The sequence below is a fragment of the Etheostoma spectabile genome, chromosome 13, assembly GCF_008692095.1.
Source record: "Etheostoma spectabile isolate EspeVRDwgs_2016 chromosome 13, UIUC_Espe_1.0, whole genome shotgun sequence".
Lineage (NCBI taxonomy): Eukaryota > Metazoa > Chordata > Actinopteri > Perciformes > Percidae > Etheostoma > Etheostoma spectabile.
Window position 1 is genome coordinate 14,664,162 of NC_045745.1, and position 17,778 is coordinate 14,681,939.

At 41.3% G+C, this 17,778-nt stretch overlaps 1 protein-coding gene across 4 annotated transcripts in view; it reads left to right on the forward strand.

The window, feature by feature from the left end:
• The first annotated feature begins 661 nt into the window (after window positions 1–661).
• The window catches only part of larp1 (La ribonucleoprotein 1, translational regulator), a 55,627-nt gene continuing 38,510 nt past the window's right edge, over window positions 662–17,778 (forward strand). For 2 of the 4 annotated variants that reach the window (XM_032533139.1, XM_032533140.1), the window contains exon 1: window positions 662–1,308. In XM_032533139.1, the coding sequence (XP_032389030.1) occupies window positions 933–1,308 (376 nt within the window). In that variant the 5' untranslated portion in view covers window positions 662–932. Of the gene's footprint in view, window positions 1,309–9,802; window positions 9,810–17,778 lie in introns of those variants that run through there. The other 2 variants (XM_032533141.1, XM_032533142.1) reach the window with 1 other exon arrangement.

Here is a 17,778-nt window from a genome sequence, read left to right on the forward strand (position 1 = left end):
CTATATATTTACAAAGACCCAACAATTCCACTAATTCCCCAAAGAGCAAGCATTTAGTAGGCTACGACAGCGGCGAGGAAAAACTCCCTTTCATGCAGAAACCTTGAGTGGTGAGGAAAACTTCCTTTTAGGGAGAAACCTCGGACAGACCCAGGCTCTTGGTGGGTGATTGTCTGCCGGTTTTGGTTGGGGGTATTCATGTATATATAATGTTAAAGGCTATATGTGTTTTATTTAATCTTTAAGATTATATAGTTATGAATCATTTTAATTTAAGCTTGTATTGAGGGCAGCTATAGCTAAATTTATTTAGATCTTTTGCTTCATAAAATATTACAAAATGGTGCATTAAATACCTAGCATAGTGAGCATTTTCGCGGTTACTTTTTCAAAACTGGGTTGTTTGATTTCTCTTTTAAACACTAAATCAAACTAAATCAAACAGCTAACTTAATGAGAAAATGTATTCTTTCCCCATGATATATTTCGTTATTAAAACACTTGAATGCGCAAAAAACAAAAGTGGCACTTCCGATGTTGGGATTTAAGAAGTTTCAGGACGAGGAAGCACTTGAAAGCAGCAGCTCGACCTGACCCTAAAGCGCGCTCCCGGGATTACGTGGCTACTCCCCCTGTCCACTGTACGTGCGCGTACCCCTCTATCGCGTGGTGGGGATCATCCATATTGCTGGTAGTGGTGGAGATAAGGTTGTAATTCTGCGAGGCCCTCGGACACGTTTCTTTATTTTTTTTACATGTTTTAATTCGGCGCTGACTACTCTGCGTCTAGACTGAAGCTGTTTTGGTCTAGCAGCGACAGAGGAGCGCCAGACTCCGCGGAGCAACTTCAGATTTTCTTGAAATTGTAGACGAATTCGGGCCGGGGGGGAGGACTGGTAATCCTGAAGGGGGGAGAAAGACGGCGGTGGGAAATGGCCACTCAGGTGGAGGCTCTCCTTCCTGGCAACCCGCTCGCAAAAGCGGAGGAGCACGGTAAAGTGATCCGTGGTGAGCCGGAGGATGAGGGAGGCGACGGGGCCAAGCGGCAGACGGGTGTCGCCGAGCTGGGGAGCAGCAGCAGCGGCGGCAGCAGCCCAGGGCAGGGAGGGACCCCCGATACGGAGGAGCAAACCTCCAAAGAGGCGACAGAGGAGAGCAAAGGGGGTTGTGAAAGCGAAGAGAAGCAGAACGAGGAAGGTGTTAAAGGCAGAAAGGAGTTTACTGAAGCTCCCCCACCCAAGGTGAACCCGTGGACTAGGAAAACGAGTGCGGGGACCGTGGTCAGCATGAATGGACAAGCACACCACGGTTTGTACCCTCTCTACATGTTGAATTTACTGTCTGTCAGTGGTGTGTCGGTGTCTGTCCGTCCAGGTGTGGTCACGCAAAATGACCGAGCAGCTGTCATAGGGGGCTCAGATGGCATTTTGTTGAAACCAAGAGTCAAGTGAGTGCATAAACAAGCCCAGTCTGTGATCGCCCTCTTGTTGCTCCCTGCAAGCTGGATATTTTTGGAGTGAAAGCCCCCCTCATTTTGCTAATAAAGGCTATTCCTGGAGTTGTGGACCTATGGGTGGCGGGTTACACAATGGATCACACCCTTAACAAAAAAAAATGAAATGCTCCAAAACGTTTTTCCCCCTAAAATGTACGCTGATAACTCCATATGCTTGGGCAGTTTTGCACCCATTTAATCACAGACTAAGATATATTAACTTTACCTATTCGAGATGAAATTGTGTTGTTTATGCTTACCCTTTTACCATAATTTAAAGGCTAATGAATGAATCCATACTTGTTCTGCCCATTTATGGACACGTTGTTGTCGTACAATAGAAGTTGCTGTGCTTGTGTCACCACACCAGACGAACTAAATCCATTTTAGTGCATCAAGTTTTGGTGTATTTATGGGTAGGAGAGCATGTTAATTCCAGCAGTGTCACCGTTCATGCTTTCTGTAGTGACTTTTAAACTTAAAGACTGAGTAGCTCAAATGTCATGTTTAGCCTGGTTCATCACCATGTTTTTCCTCCCGTGTGTCTCATCTGCCGCTGCCACCCAGTCAGTCAAACGCTCCCTGTGTTTGCCAAATATTTAATCTGGTTCTTACTACTGTAAACACGTTTGTTTTGGCAGGTTTTCGAAACACGGTCTCGCCACAAATTAACGAGACATCCGCCCATGTCTCACATTGCATCAATTAGAAGAAAAGCCACGACCCTGGCCGGCTGTGTGGATGCTGCTTAGCCAGCTAACAATAGCACACCGACTCCCGAGTCCTCTTTGGCCTAGTTCGCCGTCAAGCCCTTCCCCCTCAGACGTTAGCTTAGCTTCCAAGTTGCTATTGTGCATTCCTTTTCATCTTCTGTAAAACGTGTCACCGCATTACATATCGATTATTCTCGACCCCGGAACATTAAATAGCATGAAACAACTCGTTTAATGTCTAAAAAAGGCAGTAGGCTTGTTATGAGACGTCACGTGCTCACTCCACGTGTTCCCCGAGAGAAAGGCATGGGCGCTGCTAGCTAGCTAGCTACTTAGCTTGTCAACTGCGCCGGATCCGTGAAAACTTTAGAGGCTAGATATTATTTGATGTTACCCTATGTGAGGTAGGCTGGTTGTTTCGTGGTCAATACGACTGTTGTCATGTCGTCTGATGTATTGTAAGCGCTAACCGGGCTCCGTTCTTCTTGTCCACGCAGCTAGCGATCGTTAGCATGGAAGCTAAAGCACAGAGGGTCTTCATGGTTTCTGCATTATCTCACTTGTCCGGCTAACTTCGTTTTTTACAACTAATTATGGGTTGTCATTAGAAAAATAAGCACGTGGATTTTCTCAAATCAAATAAGGATTGGCAAAATACAAGGTCACACTAATCTAAAATGTGGAGTGATTGTTATTGGTGCACATGGAGACAGGGTCCCTTCTCTGCTCTGTAGCAAGACAACGTGGTTTCTTGTCTCACAGTCATGTGTGTGCTTTTTTCCTGGACAGTGTCCGCTTTGTAGTTGCACAGTCAGGTTATAATGATTCTGACTGTGGCATGCCAGCGATTTCTGTTGTCCTTTTGTTTGCCAGCTGGTTGTTTGCTGCGTGTAACTAACGTAGATTTTGGGGGGTACAGCCTGCACCCTCAATCTGAACCAGTCTGGGTGCGTTTGGTCTGGTGGATGTGCTCCAAAAGCTGTCACGTCAGCATGTAAACCCGACTGGGAGCCAGAAGTTGAGATAACATGCAGGAGTGCTCTTTTTTTCAAATACCAGGCTTGATTAGATGGTAATTGTGGTTCCAAACCCCCTTTTTGACCCGGTTATACCAACCCTACTACAGAGCTCCAACAAAGTCTTTACAGTTTGGAAAATTCTTCATATGGTCAATGTTAGGAATGGGTTTGAATTTTAATATATTCATGAAAAATGCTATATTTTCAACAATGTTGTTTCCTCAACAAGATCACTCCGATAAACCAAAAATGTTTTAATATTTGAAATGGAAAAAAAATCCTGTAGTCATTTGTTTCCTGGCGATGATCAAAACATCCAGACTTAATAGGAACAGCTGAGAAAACAAACAAAGTGACAATATTCATTAATTGCTGCGGGTGTAAAGGAATTGAGTAAACTAGATTTAGTTTGAGCTATGAGAGTCTGAAATGTTTGGTTGGGATACGTTGTAAGTGCTAGAACCTTTCTGTTTAAACCTGTACCAACCATGTACATGGGAGTTTAAATTTCAACAATTATTAGAGGCATAAAGTTTGTAAAACTATAATTTACATTGAAACAAAGCAAATACATGTGACAGTCTAAAATAAGCAAAATATTTACTGTTTTTAAAGTTATGGTTTAGGGTATGCTCGGGAAAGTTCCTGTACTGGAATGTTTCATTTTAGTCAAAATGATTTTCACTAAGTAAGAAGTTGAGTCTTTTTAACAGGTAGACATCTCTCTAATCAGTCATGTGTACTCAGTGTGTCCTTGAACAGACCCTGGACTTCTGTCCTGGATAAGAGCACCAGCTGATGGCTGAAAACGTTGTTTCACGGCCCAGGCAGCTTGTTTTAGAAACAAAGTAGGAGTGATCCTAAATGGATTTGGATTCTGAATAAGCAGCACATTTTTACAGTCAGTATAGCCTGCCACCACCATACAACCAAGAGAAAACATCATTAGCGTCAACACCCACCTCTTGTTTAATACATCATTCATTTCTATGAGATAAGGTATTTGCTTCTAGTTGCAAGTTTGAGTTTAATAATGAGCTTTGACAGGCAAAATGACAAGGCTCTCGAATGTCCAGCGAGTTTCAGAGAGTGGGTAAGCCTGGCCTCGAGAGAAGGAGGGATGCTGCTTGGCTGAAGAGGTCAACGGCAGGAAAGTGTTTGATAAGTTGTAGATTTTGTTTTTCATGACATTGATTCTCATTTAATTTTACGAGCCGAAGGCATCACAAAAGCTACAAATTTCTTCTGTGAGTTTTAAACTTAGACTATATAAAATAGGTTTCAAAGTGTTCCCAAGCGATGCAATGCGCTCCCTTCTCTTCATTGAAGCCTCTGTTTACAGGCTTGTGGCGATACACAATGTGCTATAGGTGCCAAAAAAATCTGTTTAGTACTACCAATTTGTTTTTTGTCATTGTTCATGTGTGCAATAAAGAATGCATTTTGTGAGAAAAAAACAAACAAAAACAAGTAGGCTCAGTTCCTCTTAACAGTCAAATTATTTTGGACCCAGAGGAAGTTAATGGTGAATTAGTGATAAATGCTAGCAGTGCTGTTGCCTGCCATGTTCATAAAGGTCGCTACCACACAATCGAACCAGTGTTTTTTCATAAGTAGGCCCTCTTGAACATGACTACCTAATATTTTTTCATTCAGTTAGTCAACATGGTAAAAAGTCCAGGCTGAAAAGAAAATCAATGTAAAACCAAGCTGTGTTGCTGCCAAGAAGGTGCAACATCAACCAGAAAGTCGAGCTTGAAGGCTTCACAGATGTTAAGACATTGTACATTTTACACTCCGCTAGAAGACCCAACCCAAGATCCAAAGCTATATTGTTTTTCTGCTTTTAGATTATTTATTACTGAACATTTGCTTTCCTTCTTACAATTTGCTGCTGCACACATGGATTCTGACTATTGGTACGGTCAGAGAGAGAAACCAAGAGAAATGTCTTGACAAGTTACATTTGAAAATAACCAAATTGGAACTCATGTACATTCATTCAACCTACATTTTGACTCAACTCCTGGGACGGTTACCGCATTACCTCAATACCGCGGACAAGAGCCACTACCGCAACAATGACATTTTACATTTTGCTTGTGATAATCGCGATAAGCAATAATCATTGTGTAGTTATCGTCATTGACTGTCTTCTATCCTGCATTCAAGAGTTTATGGAGAGAGAAAAACTCAAGTTGCTCGTCACTTGAGCTTTTCACACGATGGACAGTCCATTGAGCTGAGGTGGACGTGGACACATTATCGCTGCAGTGTTTACTATTGCACGTTAGCCAAGCTGCTAGCAGAGTTCCCTTATAGCTTAATTCCGACAAAACCGCACGGTTGAATTTCAGCCTCCATGCACGTTTTGTAGCCTAAACAGAGCAGCGTATATCGGTTATATTAGAGAGAACAACAAGTTAGCAGACTGCTGAGTCGCCCTCTGTCTGCTCAGCTGCTAAGACCGCTGTGCTGCGAAGCGGCTGCCCTCGACATTGTCAGCAAACTATATTTTTTTTACTTTAACAACCTTGAGCTTTCTCAAGCTCAAGGTTGTTTTATTGTTCACTTTTAACTCACTTTACATCATCATTGCAATCTCTTTTAACTCTCGCTTTTCCTCACAGCATGACTCGCACGCAATCTTCGTTACCGCTCGCTCTCCTTGCGCGACCACACAAGCACTGACATCAGGCACCCTGCCATTCTCGCTGATACCCTATCCAAGTACAGCCTGATATGAAGTTCATATTCTTTTTGCTGTTGCAAAGAATGCATGTTGACACCCAACGCTAGAAGTCGGGACTGACTGGCAGGTCTGGAAAATTAATAAATGTAGGTTAGGCTCAAAGCGTTAGCATCCTTTTAGCATATTGCAACACTTGCAAATGCAGTCCTCTCTGAAACTTTGGGTTGGACAAAGATTTGGTCACACTTTGTATAACATGACTTTTGACTAATTTTATAAGTAAGCTTTTTGACTAAAATTAAAGAAGTTGTGGAGTTGTGAATTTAAAATAAGTTTCTATGATAGGATTTTGGTAACACTTTCCTTTCTCCATTTTTATTATTCAGAATGTTTTAAGCAGTATATAAACATTTAGCATAAGGGTTTTAACACTAATGTAGCACAGATAAAGGGTGATTTCCTTAATTTTGCATGTTATTGTCATACGTTAAGTCCATAGCCACATGATGAGTTGTTGACAAATACATTAATGTGCGCTTATATCTGCTTGACTACTTTACTACATTAGTATGTTATAAAACAAAAAAAAAGTTCACATAATGCTTATAAATGTGGAATTTGGGCTTTTAAAGTAAAGTGTAATTATTATTTTCTTGTTTTTTGACAAGCCTCCACTATGTGCATATCTTCCTTCCAGCTCTAAATGATGTTGTGTATTTGAAGGACTCAAAGTGTGCGTGCTTGCTGCTTTGAATTCCTGCAGCAGTCGCTTCTACTCGGGGGTAGCTGTTTCAAAATTAGCATTGACAACTCACTTTTGTCTTACATATGGCCTACGGCTCTTTCCATCATGTCCTCTTTCTTGTGGCTGTGAAGAGGCAGACCGACACCATCGCGGCTCTTAAAGCTAGGCTTTACGACCTGTCGGACCCCGCAAAGGTCACGAACCTGTAAAGAGTGCTGATGCGGTAATGTCAGCTGCCTCTGAATGTTTATTCACTGTGTTAAAACGAGCTCAGCTCATTGGTCAGGATGTTTTGTCTTTAGGTTTGCTGGTTAAGGTGGCTGACTCACAGAGTTTCCCTTTGCCTCTAACACGACAAATAAACATCATTTATAGCATGTACAATTATTACAATTGGAGGCATAAAAATAGCTAGTAACATTTAACACAAAGAGGGTTGCTACTGCTAACAGAGCTAGTAGCGTGTACAACTGTGGCCCTAGGGAGAAAGTTGCTAAAAGGAAATTGCTATGAGTGCCCGAGTGAACTAGTATATTGTTAGGTTTAAATATAAAGTGGCTACGTAGCTTCTGTAATGAAGAATATGACAAAAAATAACCGTGTTGAGCTACCGAAGCAATGCGCTAGCATCACAGAAGCATATCAGCACGTCAGCCAAGCAGAAGGCAGGACAGCGAGTGAAAGCTGCTCCGGATATCCGTACTACGTTATGTCCAATTACGTGTTGTAGCATGTAAGACTGGTCTTTAGATGGCCTATTGGCGGTCTCTCAAGTGACCACGATTGGATGAGTTGAAAATATTAGAGATCGCCTAATCAATTCATGAACGATATATATAAATAAGCTTCATTTGTCAAAAACAGAAGCTTAGCGTTTATGTTTGACTTGAGGCTGTCAGAGCAGATTAAGAGAGAAGGTTAAACTAGGTAGCATCTTGGTGTCTTGTAGTAACTCTACTCCACATCTACACCTAACACACCCACTCATCCCACACACAGTCTTAATTTGTCCAACTCAAGCTTCTTTATCAGTCTCAGAGTTGTGTCTGGACTTGATGATAGCGGCACATCCCTCTGGGCTCAGGGTGTGGACTGTTTGGTGTTTGATTCAAAGGCCTCAATTCATGACTCCGGTGGGAATTATTTTATGTGTATTAATGAGCAGGTAGCCATTAAGAGAAACTTTGCTAATGGTTTCTACTATTCAAAACAAAACTCTGTGGAGGTGTTTGCCTACTTTGACTCTGGTTTGTTGATTACAAAGGACCTGCATGTTAATGGTAGTAGTGGATAAGTCATTGTCAATTGGAAATACAGTAGCTGCACCTTGTTGACCAGGAAGAGGTAGCTGGTACTTGTCTCATTTCATAAAAGAGGATATCTGTGAATGGAGGGAATGTGGGATTAAAAAAAACAAAAACAAAATTTAAACCTGTCTCATGAAGTTACAAAAGCCTAACAGGACTGCAGCCTTTTAAAAACAAACGCATCACTGTTTAATTCTGGTGGTCGTGTGATGTGAGTTTATGCATTCACTCCAAACAAGCTGGCATGGATTCTTAATTGTGCGAACAGCAAATGTGCTTCAGTGTAAACCTGACCCTTTTTTTCCAAGGACAGGGCATAGCTGGATGTCCTGTGGCAGCCCCAAATCAAGCTTTGTCTTGTGCAAAGCTGTGCTTCGACTACTGAGGAAGCTGTTTTTAGAAGTCTTTGTGTTCAACAACTTTCTAGATTGTAACTGAGCCTTTGGTTTGTAGTTCAATTTCACTCCTGCGTTCCTGTTTTGTACTCTCCAATATCAGATACATTTTACTTTTGACTTTGAAGGCTTTTATTGTGGAGAAGCTAAAGGAAATGTTGTGTATTTCACAGAGTAGGAAGAACTTTGTTCGCGATGCTGTTCCTTATGTAGTGATTGAAATAATGGCGTTAGAAATAACGGTGTTACTAATGGCGTTACTTTTTTCAGTAACTAGTAATCCAATTGATGACTCCTCCCATCTTAATAACGCTGTTACCGTTACTGCTGAAAAATGCAGCTCGTTACTATAATTGAAGTTTTTTTTTACATCAGACCAACTATATCTCCAGAACTGGAAACGTTATCATTTAAAATTATATCTAGTCAATCTCGTGACGTGTGCGTGTGCTTTCTTGCAAAAGGTTTCCCTCCCTGGCCAGAAAACATAGGCACTATGACTCTAGAGTGGCTCCTCGCTCCAAAGGTAATCGCCTCCACTCTCTCACTTGTCCCTCGCTCTATCACTCACACACACATGCCACTAACGCTATATCCACTACAAAGTGTATATATCTATTTATTTTTGCTATAGTGCTTAATTTTGCCCAGTTGTGACCTGTGAGGGGCAGTAAATATCAAAAGTACCAAAACATCTATTATGCTATTTGTATTGATCTACTAGACTTAGACTTAGACTTAGACTTAGACTTCTCTTTATTGATCCTTTTGGGATGACTCCCCTCCCGCAAGGAAATTGAAAATTCCGCACCAGTTTAGCAAGAAAGAACAAATTAAAAATAGATTAAAAAGAAAAGAAAAACAGTATAAAGACACACAAATAACAATAATGATAATAACAACAATAAGAACATTTGTCAAATAAAACAACAAAGACCATAAATTATTATAAAGTGTCAGTGTTGAGTCCAGTATTGAAGTGATAAGATAAAGTGACTAGGTGTGGCGTGTATGTATTGGTATGGTGTACTGTGGTTATGTATGTATGTATGTATGTTTACTGTGTATGCATGTATGCATGTATGATATATGTATGTATATATGTATATATGTATGTATGTTGTATGTATTGTCCTCTGCCCTATTTCCTCCTCCCCCCTAGTGAAGTTGTAGAGTCTGATGGCATGACCAAGGAGTCCTTGATCTGTTGGTCCGGCACTTGGGAAGGAGCAGCCTTCCACTGAACCGGCTCCTCTGGTGCTGATGACGTGTGCAGGGGGTGGCTGGAATTTTCAGTAATAGCCAGCATTTTGTCCATGTCCTCCTCTCTGCCACCGTCACCAGTGATCCAGCTTCATGCCGACCACAGAGCCGGCCCCCCTGATCAGTTTGTCCAGCCTGTGGGTGTCCTTCTTTGATATCGCGCCCCCCCAGCACACCACAGTGTAGAAGAGGACACTGTGTGACCACAGACTGGTAGAACATCCCACGCAGTTTGCTCAGATGTTAAAGGAGCGCAGCCTCCTCAGGAAGTACAGCCGGCTCTGTGTCTTCCGTACAGGTGGCTGCTGTTTGTTGTCCAGTCCAGTTTGTTGTCCAGCCACAGCCCGAGGTATTTGTATGATTGGACTGCCTCCACCTCAACTCCCTCCAACAGGACTGGTTGCGGTTTTGGTCTGGACCTCCCAAAATCACCGACCAGCTCCTTGTTTTAGAGTGTTTGAGCTGTAGGCAGTTAGTCGACACCAGAGAGCAAAGTCCCCCACCAGACTCCGATACTCCTCCTCCCTGTCACCGCTGATACACCCAACGATGGCTGTGTCATCTGCGTACTTCTGTATGTGACACAGCTCCGAGTTGAACAGAAGTCCGAGTGTTACAGGGTGAAGAGAAGAGGGGCCAGCACTGTGCCCTGGGGCTCCAGTGCTGCTGACCACAGTGTCAGACATGTGTCCTTCAGCCTGACGTACTGTGGCCTGTCGGTGAGTAGTCCTCTGATCCAGTCTACCAGATAGGGGTCCACTCCCATCCTGATCAGTTTGTCAGTTTGTTTACTAGACACAATATCTACGTACCTGGCATTTGATTGGAGGCTAATCTCACTTTGTCCCACAGCAACATTAAAATAGATTAGAGGTGTGTACATTGTCTGTTAACGTATTGTATTAAGTGTCCATTTCATTATAATATTCATATTTACCATAAATAATTGAAAATGTACATACGTACATACATACACTGCACATGTATTTTAAGTTCCATTAAAGAGGGGTGGAGGTTGGGCCACATTTGAGTGTTTAAAAATTGAAATGAAAGTACTGCATTAGTTACTTTCTGAAGTGACAAGTTACTTTTATAATTTGTCACTGAGTAGATAATTTAGTTGCTTTTTGGAAGAAGTAACTGTAACTAATTACTTTTTAAAACTAACTTGCCCAACACTGGTTAGATGAAAGCTGAAGTTGACAGGTTGTTACTTTTTGAAAACACATCAAGGTAAACAGTGTTGTTTACACCCTTGTGCTGTGGATAACCATAAACACTGTTATCGTGACTTGAAAGATCATACCTGCCGACATCTGCGTTTAACAAAGATTGAATTAAAACACTTTTTATACATTTACATATTGAGCAAAATGGCCCTTTTTTTCTGAGCCGATGCGTCAGTTTGAGTCAGTAGTTAAAACCTTGAGTTGTTAACTGCAGACGGTTGTCATAACGTTTTAGCTCTCAGCAGGACAAGATGTCAAACTCACAGCAGCAAGCTGGAGCTGAAATGTGTTTAAAACAACCAACAGAATGGCATCCCAGAATAGATTTTAGGACTGAGTTTAGCATCACTGTCTATGTCCGTTGAGGTTTGATGCCCAGTCAGAATTTGTTTAGCCCTTGTCATTGGGTTTAACGTATGCACAGGTTGTTGTTGGCCCTCTGCTGTCTGATTTCTTACTCTGCAAGGGGGGGGGGGGGGGGTGTTGTCACCACACGGATCATGTGAAGCTGGGTAGTCCTTGATGATGATGTGTAGCATGCAGGCTCACTGGCGTACGCACTGTCGTTTCCTCCATATTTGGTACTTGCAGAAAGGCTTTCCCTCTCTGTCGTCACTGTGCTCTGCTGTGAGACCATCACACTGCAAGCGTCTAGACAATGCTGATAAAGTTTCCCTCTGACTAAAATTTAGATTTTTAATGTGAGAAATAACTAACCCTTACAAGGTTATCACTTATCAGTTCCTGTTTCCCTATAATAAGAAAAGTCTTCAGTGCCTTTCTTTGGTGCTCCCCCCCCTCCCCTTAACTTGCAACAGTAACTGGGAAATCCCAGCGTTCAACCCTCACCTTGAATAAGTAAATATTTTTAAATGCAATATGACCTCAGAATGGGGATAAAACACACAAGGGGAGTAGAACAAACCTACTTGCCGTAGCCAACTAGAAAAGAGGATTGGGCCCTTTTCCGAACGCTACAAATGCATTTAGCTAAGACTGCAGAGCCGACGTGGCACAAGGTTTATTTATAGGCTATAGGCACCCATGAGAATTTGTCTTTGGTCTCCACCTGAGGTGTGTGCTCTGTAGTAGTGAGTTTTCTGAGAAAAAGAGGGGGCACTGCGTCTGTTGGGGTGGTGAAATTGGAGATAACAGAAAATGGAAAGGATGTTTGACCCAGAGCATTTGAACAGAACATTAAGCAACTTCCCCTGCAGCTGCTGCGTTTTTAATTTAACTCAAAAGGAAGCAGTAAAGCATTATGTGCAAACTGATCTCATATAGAGCCTACAAAATAAGAATTGGAGACACAAAGGGAGGGGTTAGGGTTAATGTTATCCTCAGGCAGTCAGCCATGCACAGCAGGCTGCAACAACTGGCTCGGGGTTCTGTGAAGACGACAAGGGGAATAAATGTAGGAGGAAAAGAGAGGTGACAGTGTAATTAGAGTGACTTATTGGAGTGAAGTAGAGAGGAACTGACAGAGGTGATGGTGGACTTGAGAGTAAGATGAGTCCCTACATACTGGGTGTTGGGTCAACTGATGATTAGGTACAAGCAGATAACGAACTCTGTCAGTGTTCATGTCACTGTGCGATGGCGATTTTACATTTGGAGCGCATGTCTGATTAAGCTTCTAACTCCCATCTGATCTCATCATTGCTTGTTTGGGGAAGCGCCTAACCCAACGAAACACACCGCGACATACAGTTTGTATTTCAAAATATTGTGTACATCATAAATAAAATCAGAATACATTTCATTTTAGTTTAGTAAAGCACACCAACACATTTTCTCTGCTTAACTGCTGTAAAAAGTATTTAGACTTTTTTTTTTTTTTTTACCATTGATGTGGCTGTGTTGCTGTGTTTGTACTCTGTCGTCTGTGTGTCAGGTCATATTTCAGGTAAGGCTGATCCAGCTGCCATTTGTTTTGTTAATTCAGAATATCTATGGAGTGTCAATTACATGTCAAACAAGGTTAGTCACAATAAGGGGTGTGACAAGACACCTCACGAGAAGAGGCAGGAGATTGGGTTCCCGAGAACAAGATTTTACAATATTTAATAAACTTTGCTTAAGAAATATGACTCGAAAAATAGTCTTACTCAGAGAACCAAGGTTACAACTTAACCAAGCGTTGCAATGCATCAGTACACAAGGAGGTAGGCTGCTCTTACAAGTATTGATTTATGACGAGGGGTGAACATTGGATTTACATTTATTTTACCAGCCAAACATGTTCGAAGTACACACACGTACAATTAAATAAAAAATAAACAAAATAGCATCACATGACACTGCCAGAACAAAATTAATACATTCGAGTTTTACCTCCTTGTGGCAAAGAAATCCTGAGCAATAGTTGGCTTGTCCGTCTTAGTGGGTGGGACTTGCTTCACTGGTGCTATTTCTGGAATCACAGCACAGGAATAGATGTGATGTCAGAACAGATGCAGCCTCTAGGAAATCTAACTGTTGTAAATATTAAGTAGCATAAATCCTTGCTATGATTTTCACCACAGTAAATCCACCTCTAAGTGACTTGACTGTCCGTAAAAGGAAGAAATGTCTACATAATAAAAACAGAAGTAGTCTAAGCAGTAGTATATCCTTAACAGCTAAACCATATTCTATTTTGTTTTGAGATGGTGGTTGTAGACAGTCACGGTGTTACTATGCGGAGTATAAATATGGAAAAGCTTTTTTTTTTATTTTAAGCAAAGTGTTTTATCGGAAGGATTCATGCATTTCTTCTTCTGTGATTCTGACTCATTTTTTCTGCTCTTGCAGCTTGGGGATACATTTGGAGCACATGGTCTCCCTCTCTTGTACATTTAAGCACATAACACCAAGATAACACCCTGTTCTCAAGGTGGTTTCATGCCTGTATTGGGGTTTTGGTCAAATAATCATTTGAAATGCTATATCCCACACTAACATCGGTGCATCCCAACTAGTTATGCACCAATGTGAAAATTGTGGCCGATAACCGATAGTAAAGTTGCTGTTATGGCCAATACCAATATTTACAGACTTGTTTTTATTCTATTAGCAGGTCTCGAATAGTATTAGTTATCAAGATTACGGTAAAAATTGGCCGTAGTTTAATTTAGTTTGCATCTGTCTGAAAAAATAGCTAGGCCTACCTGTGTGCGAGCCAGTGAATTCTTGGGCGTGTAACACCACTCTTTATCTCGTTTTTATGCGCTCGTGCAAAAACAAACATCCCGGCCCCCATCGTCACATCTTCTTCTTTTTTCGGATTTCGTCAGTGTAGACGCGGTTAAGCATGTTACTGTCCTTGACAGATTAGATCTAGATCTAACGCGCACTCACATCTAAGCCTACACACACGTCAAACAAACAGGAATGATTCACTTTGGCCCTATTTTGACATTGGAAGGATACCGATGTGTGAAAAATTGACCACATCGGCGGATATTATATCGGTGGCCGATATATCGTGCACCACTACCACAAAGCAGTAAAACAATTGTAGGACTTAAAGTTTCATTAAGAGCCTTTTTGTTGTTGTGTGATCTTAAGCATAGTGAAGATTAGACTGATGACTGTTAAGCGATATTTCGGTTGAAGACGTTATTGACTATTTAATTTACTGATGTGCGCTTTTGATATTTGAATTTTGTGATGTCTGCAATGCAAAATGGCGAGGATTTTCTGCCTTTCCATTTTAGTACATCTTGAAATATGTTAAAGGTGTACAGTAGTTGTATTGTAATTTATTGTTTCTTGCTATCTTATGTGTATCTCTGGATACAACTGGAATAACGTTTTTTTATAGTAGGTGGTCAGCTACATAACTTACATTTTTAACAACTTGGAAATTCCGTTTCGAGTCCTAATATTGATTATTAAAAATGATCAGGACTTGTTTGCAGTGTAAACAAATGCTATACACAGGTTGTTGCCATTTCGGCGTTTGGATTTGCTCAGTCACCACCTCCAGGATTTTTAAATTGTAGCCATGGAGCAGGGACTTTATTGGGTGACAGGAACCACTGTGGCCTAGGAACCAAATCCGCAACTAGATTGTCGTGGTTAGTGCATGCAAAGTTCCCTAAATACTTTTTGATTAAACTTGTATTTATTAGCTGTTAGTAGCAAGTACACTAACACTTTGCAGCAGAACAAAAAAGGAATTACTGCTGAAAAATTGTGAAGCCAGGAAATCTCTACCTGAAGTACTAAATGAAATAAAAAGGTCAAGGGAAAACGGCTACAGCAAAGGCAAACTGCAATAAGTCATTACTTGCATTACTGTAAAGCCCCAAAAAGGCAAGAGGTCTTGTCTGAATGCACAACTGACTGTGTGACTGTCTGAGGAGTCTTGGCCCTGAGAGGCTCTCCTCTGACCTTTTAGACTATCATCTGATATGCACTGAACACCGAGCAGCCCTGTGAATGATGCATATGTTCCCCTAGTGGGGGAATCGTAGTGCACTGCTCAGCTGATGAGCATAATGTAACGGAGCTTTTATCATTGAACAACCACCGATTGTCCACTCGTTGCAGTGTCTGACGGACTACCAAATTCAATTAGGAGTACGTAGTTATGTTTGATGCATGGCTCATAGCCGGTGGTTTTCTGTGTCAGTTTCCCTGAAGAAAAAAGAAAGAACTGCTTTACAGCGAGTAACACTTATGTCGTCTGTAAATTGTCAGAATGTGGTGCAGCCAGGCCACAAGTTTTCCTTTTTGAATCAATTTTAACACATTTCTCCTCAAGATGATGAGCTGATTTTCACATTTGGCTTTGGGCTCAAAAAGTATTACTTCATAAAACTTTCCTGGTGCAACTTGTGACATTGTTTTCTCCTAATGTGACAGGCACCTCTCTATTTAATCTTTTGATGCATCATTCAGTTTATTTAAACGTTCCCATTACACTGCTGTTGAATGCTCATTAACAGGAGTCTACAGTCATGCCAGGAGCTCTGTAAGGCTGATGGCCACAGCACTTTGAGATAAATGCCAACATGCTTATGTTTAGCAGGTAAAAGGTTTACCATGTTCACTTAGATTAGTTTGTAACCATGAATGTCTGTACCACATTTCAGAGCAAGTGACCCATTAGTGGTTGAGATATTTCAGTGTTGACTGAAGTGATGGACCAATAAACAGATAGACTTTGACCTACTTGCAGCCATGCTGCTAGCTTGGTGAATAAAAATGAATAAATAACGTAATGGAGAAAAGGTGTGATAGTTAAATTCAATTGAGTAAGACTAATGCTTTAGAGGTCAGCCTTTACTATTTAGAAATGTAAATAAGTGAAGGGAATAAGAGAGCCTGACGAAGACCTCTGTCATGACGACGAAGCAGAAAGACTTGATAAAACCTGAGTAAGTGTGTCATAGGTTTTCCCACTTTCTGTGAGACTAAGCCCTAAAAAAAGCTTCAGAGGAAATCAGTACAGCGTGCGTGCGACAGACCCACAACCAGAAACCTTGTTTTAGTGCCAGTTGAGTGAAACATGATTTAAAAAAGGCAGACAATCTTAATAGCATGATTAAGGGCTTTTTTGTTTAACACAATAAAATGTATTCTAAACCTTTCTTACATCGTTTGGAGATGTATGGGTCAGACTTAACCTGCAGATGTGCTGTTGAAGTGATGAGCACTTCATGTCTCTTCTCTGACTAAACATCAATGAAGAGAAATGTCACAACTCTGATCTCAGCATTTAAGCTATAGCTGGAGCTATAGGTGATTTTTAGTAATCAAGTATTCTACCGATTTATTCTGTCGGTTATTCCAGTAATCTGACAAGAAATTCTTTATTTTTATTGAAGAGCAATAATATACAATAGTTTGGTTTACTTTTTGGAAAAAGCTACATTTGTATTGCCTCCATTACTTAGAATACAATACATCTCTCAGAAAACTAAACATTAAGTGCCATGATACATTGTTTTCAATGAAAACCTCAAACTTGGGGGGGTGGCAGTAGCTCAGTCCGTAGGGAGTTGGGTTGGGAACCAGAGGTCGTCGGTTCAAGTCCCTGTATGGACCAAAGTACGGAATGTGGATTGGTGGCTGGAGAGATGCCCCTTCACCTCCTGGGCACTGCCAGGTGCCCTTGAGCAAGGCACCGTACTGCCCCAACAGCTCAGGGCACCGGTCCAGCTGACAGCCCACTCACTCTGAAGTCTCGTGTGTGTGTGTGGGTGTCTCGTGGTGTGTGTTGTGTGTGTGTTTGTGTGTGTGTGTGGTGTGTGTGTGTGTGTGTGTGTGTGTGTGTGTGTGTGTGTGGTGTGTGGTGGTGTGTGTGGGTGTGTGTGTTGTGTGTGTGTGTGTGTGTGTGTGTGTGTGTGTGTGTGTGTGTGTGTGTGTGTGTGTGTGTTTCAGACCTGTGTGTAGTGATTACTAACAGAGTGTAAATTGTAGGGATGAGCGAGTACAGCATTATCTATATCTTTATCTGTTTACCACATGAATTATCTGTATCCGGATCTGTACTCGGACTGGGCGGGGCCTAACCCGGAAGTGGTCAGATTTGACCCGGAAGTGGGTCGGGTTGTCTTGAAATGGGCGGGGCTTTAACCGGTATGTTATTTTAAGCATGCAATTGATATGGGTTGATCATAAATTGTTATATTTATTGCTCATTAGAAAACTATTTCCATGACAGCATCAGCATTGAGCTTCATTGGTGTTGTCATGGTAACAAACAAACTATATAGGCCTACAGTATATAACAAGTTTTGCAACAATAAATACAAAAATGTGCTTGCAATTAAGTAAAACGTAATGAAGAGTTTTCATACTACACAATATAACTTTATTTTTTTACTTATTTTTTCTATGATCAGTGTGATCATTTATTTATTTTTGGTTCTTATTTATTTTCACAGGTATGTGTGAGTGTGTGTGTCTGTGAGTGAGTAAGAGATACA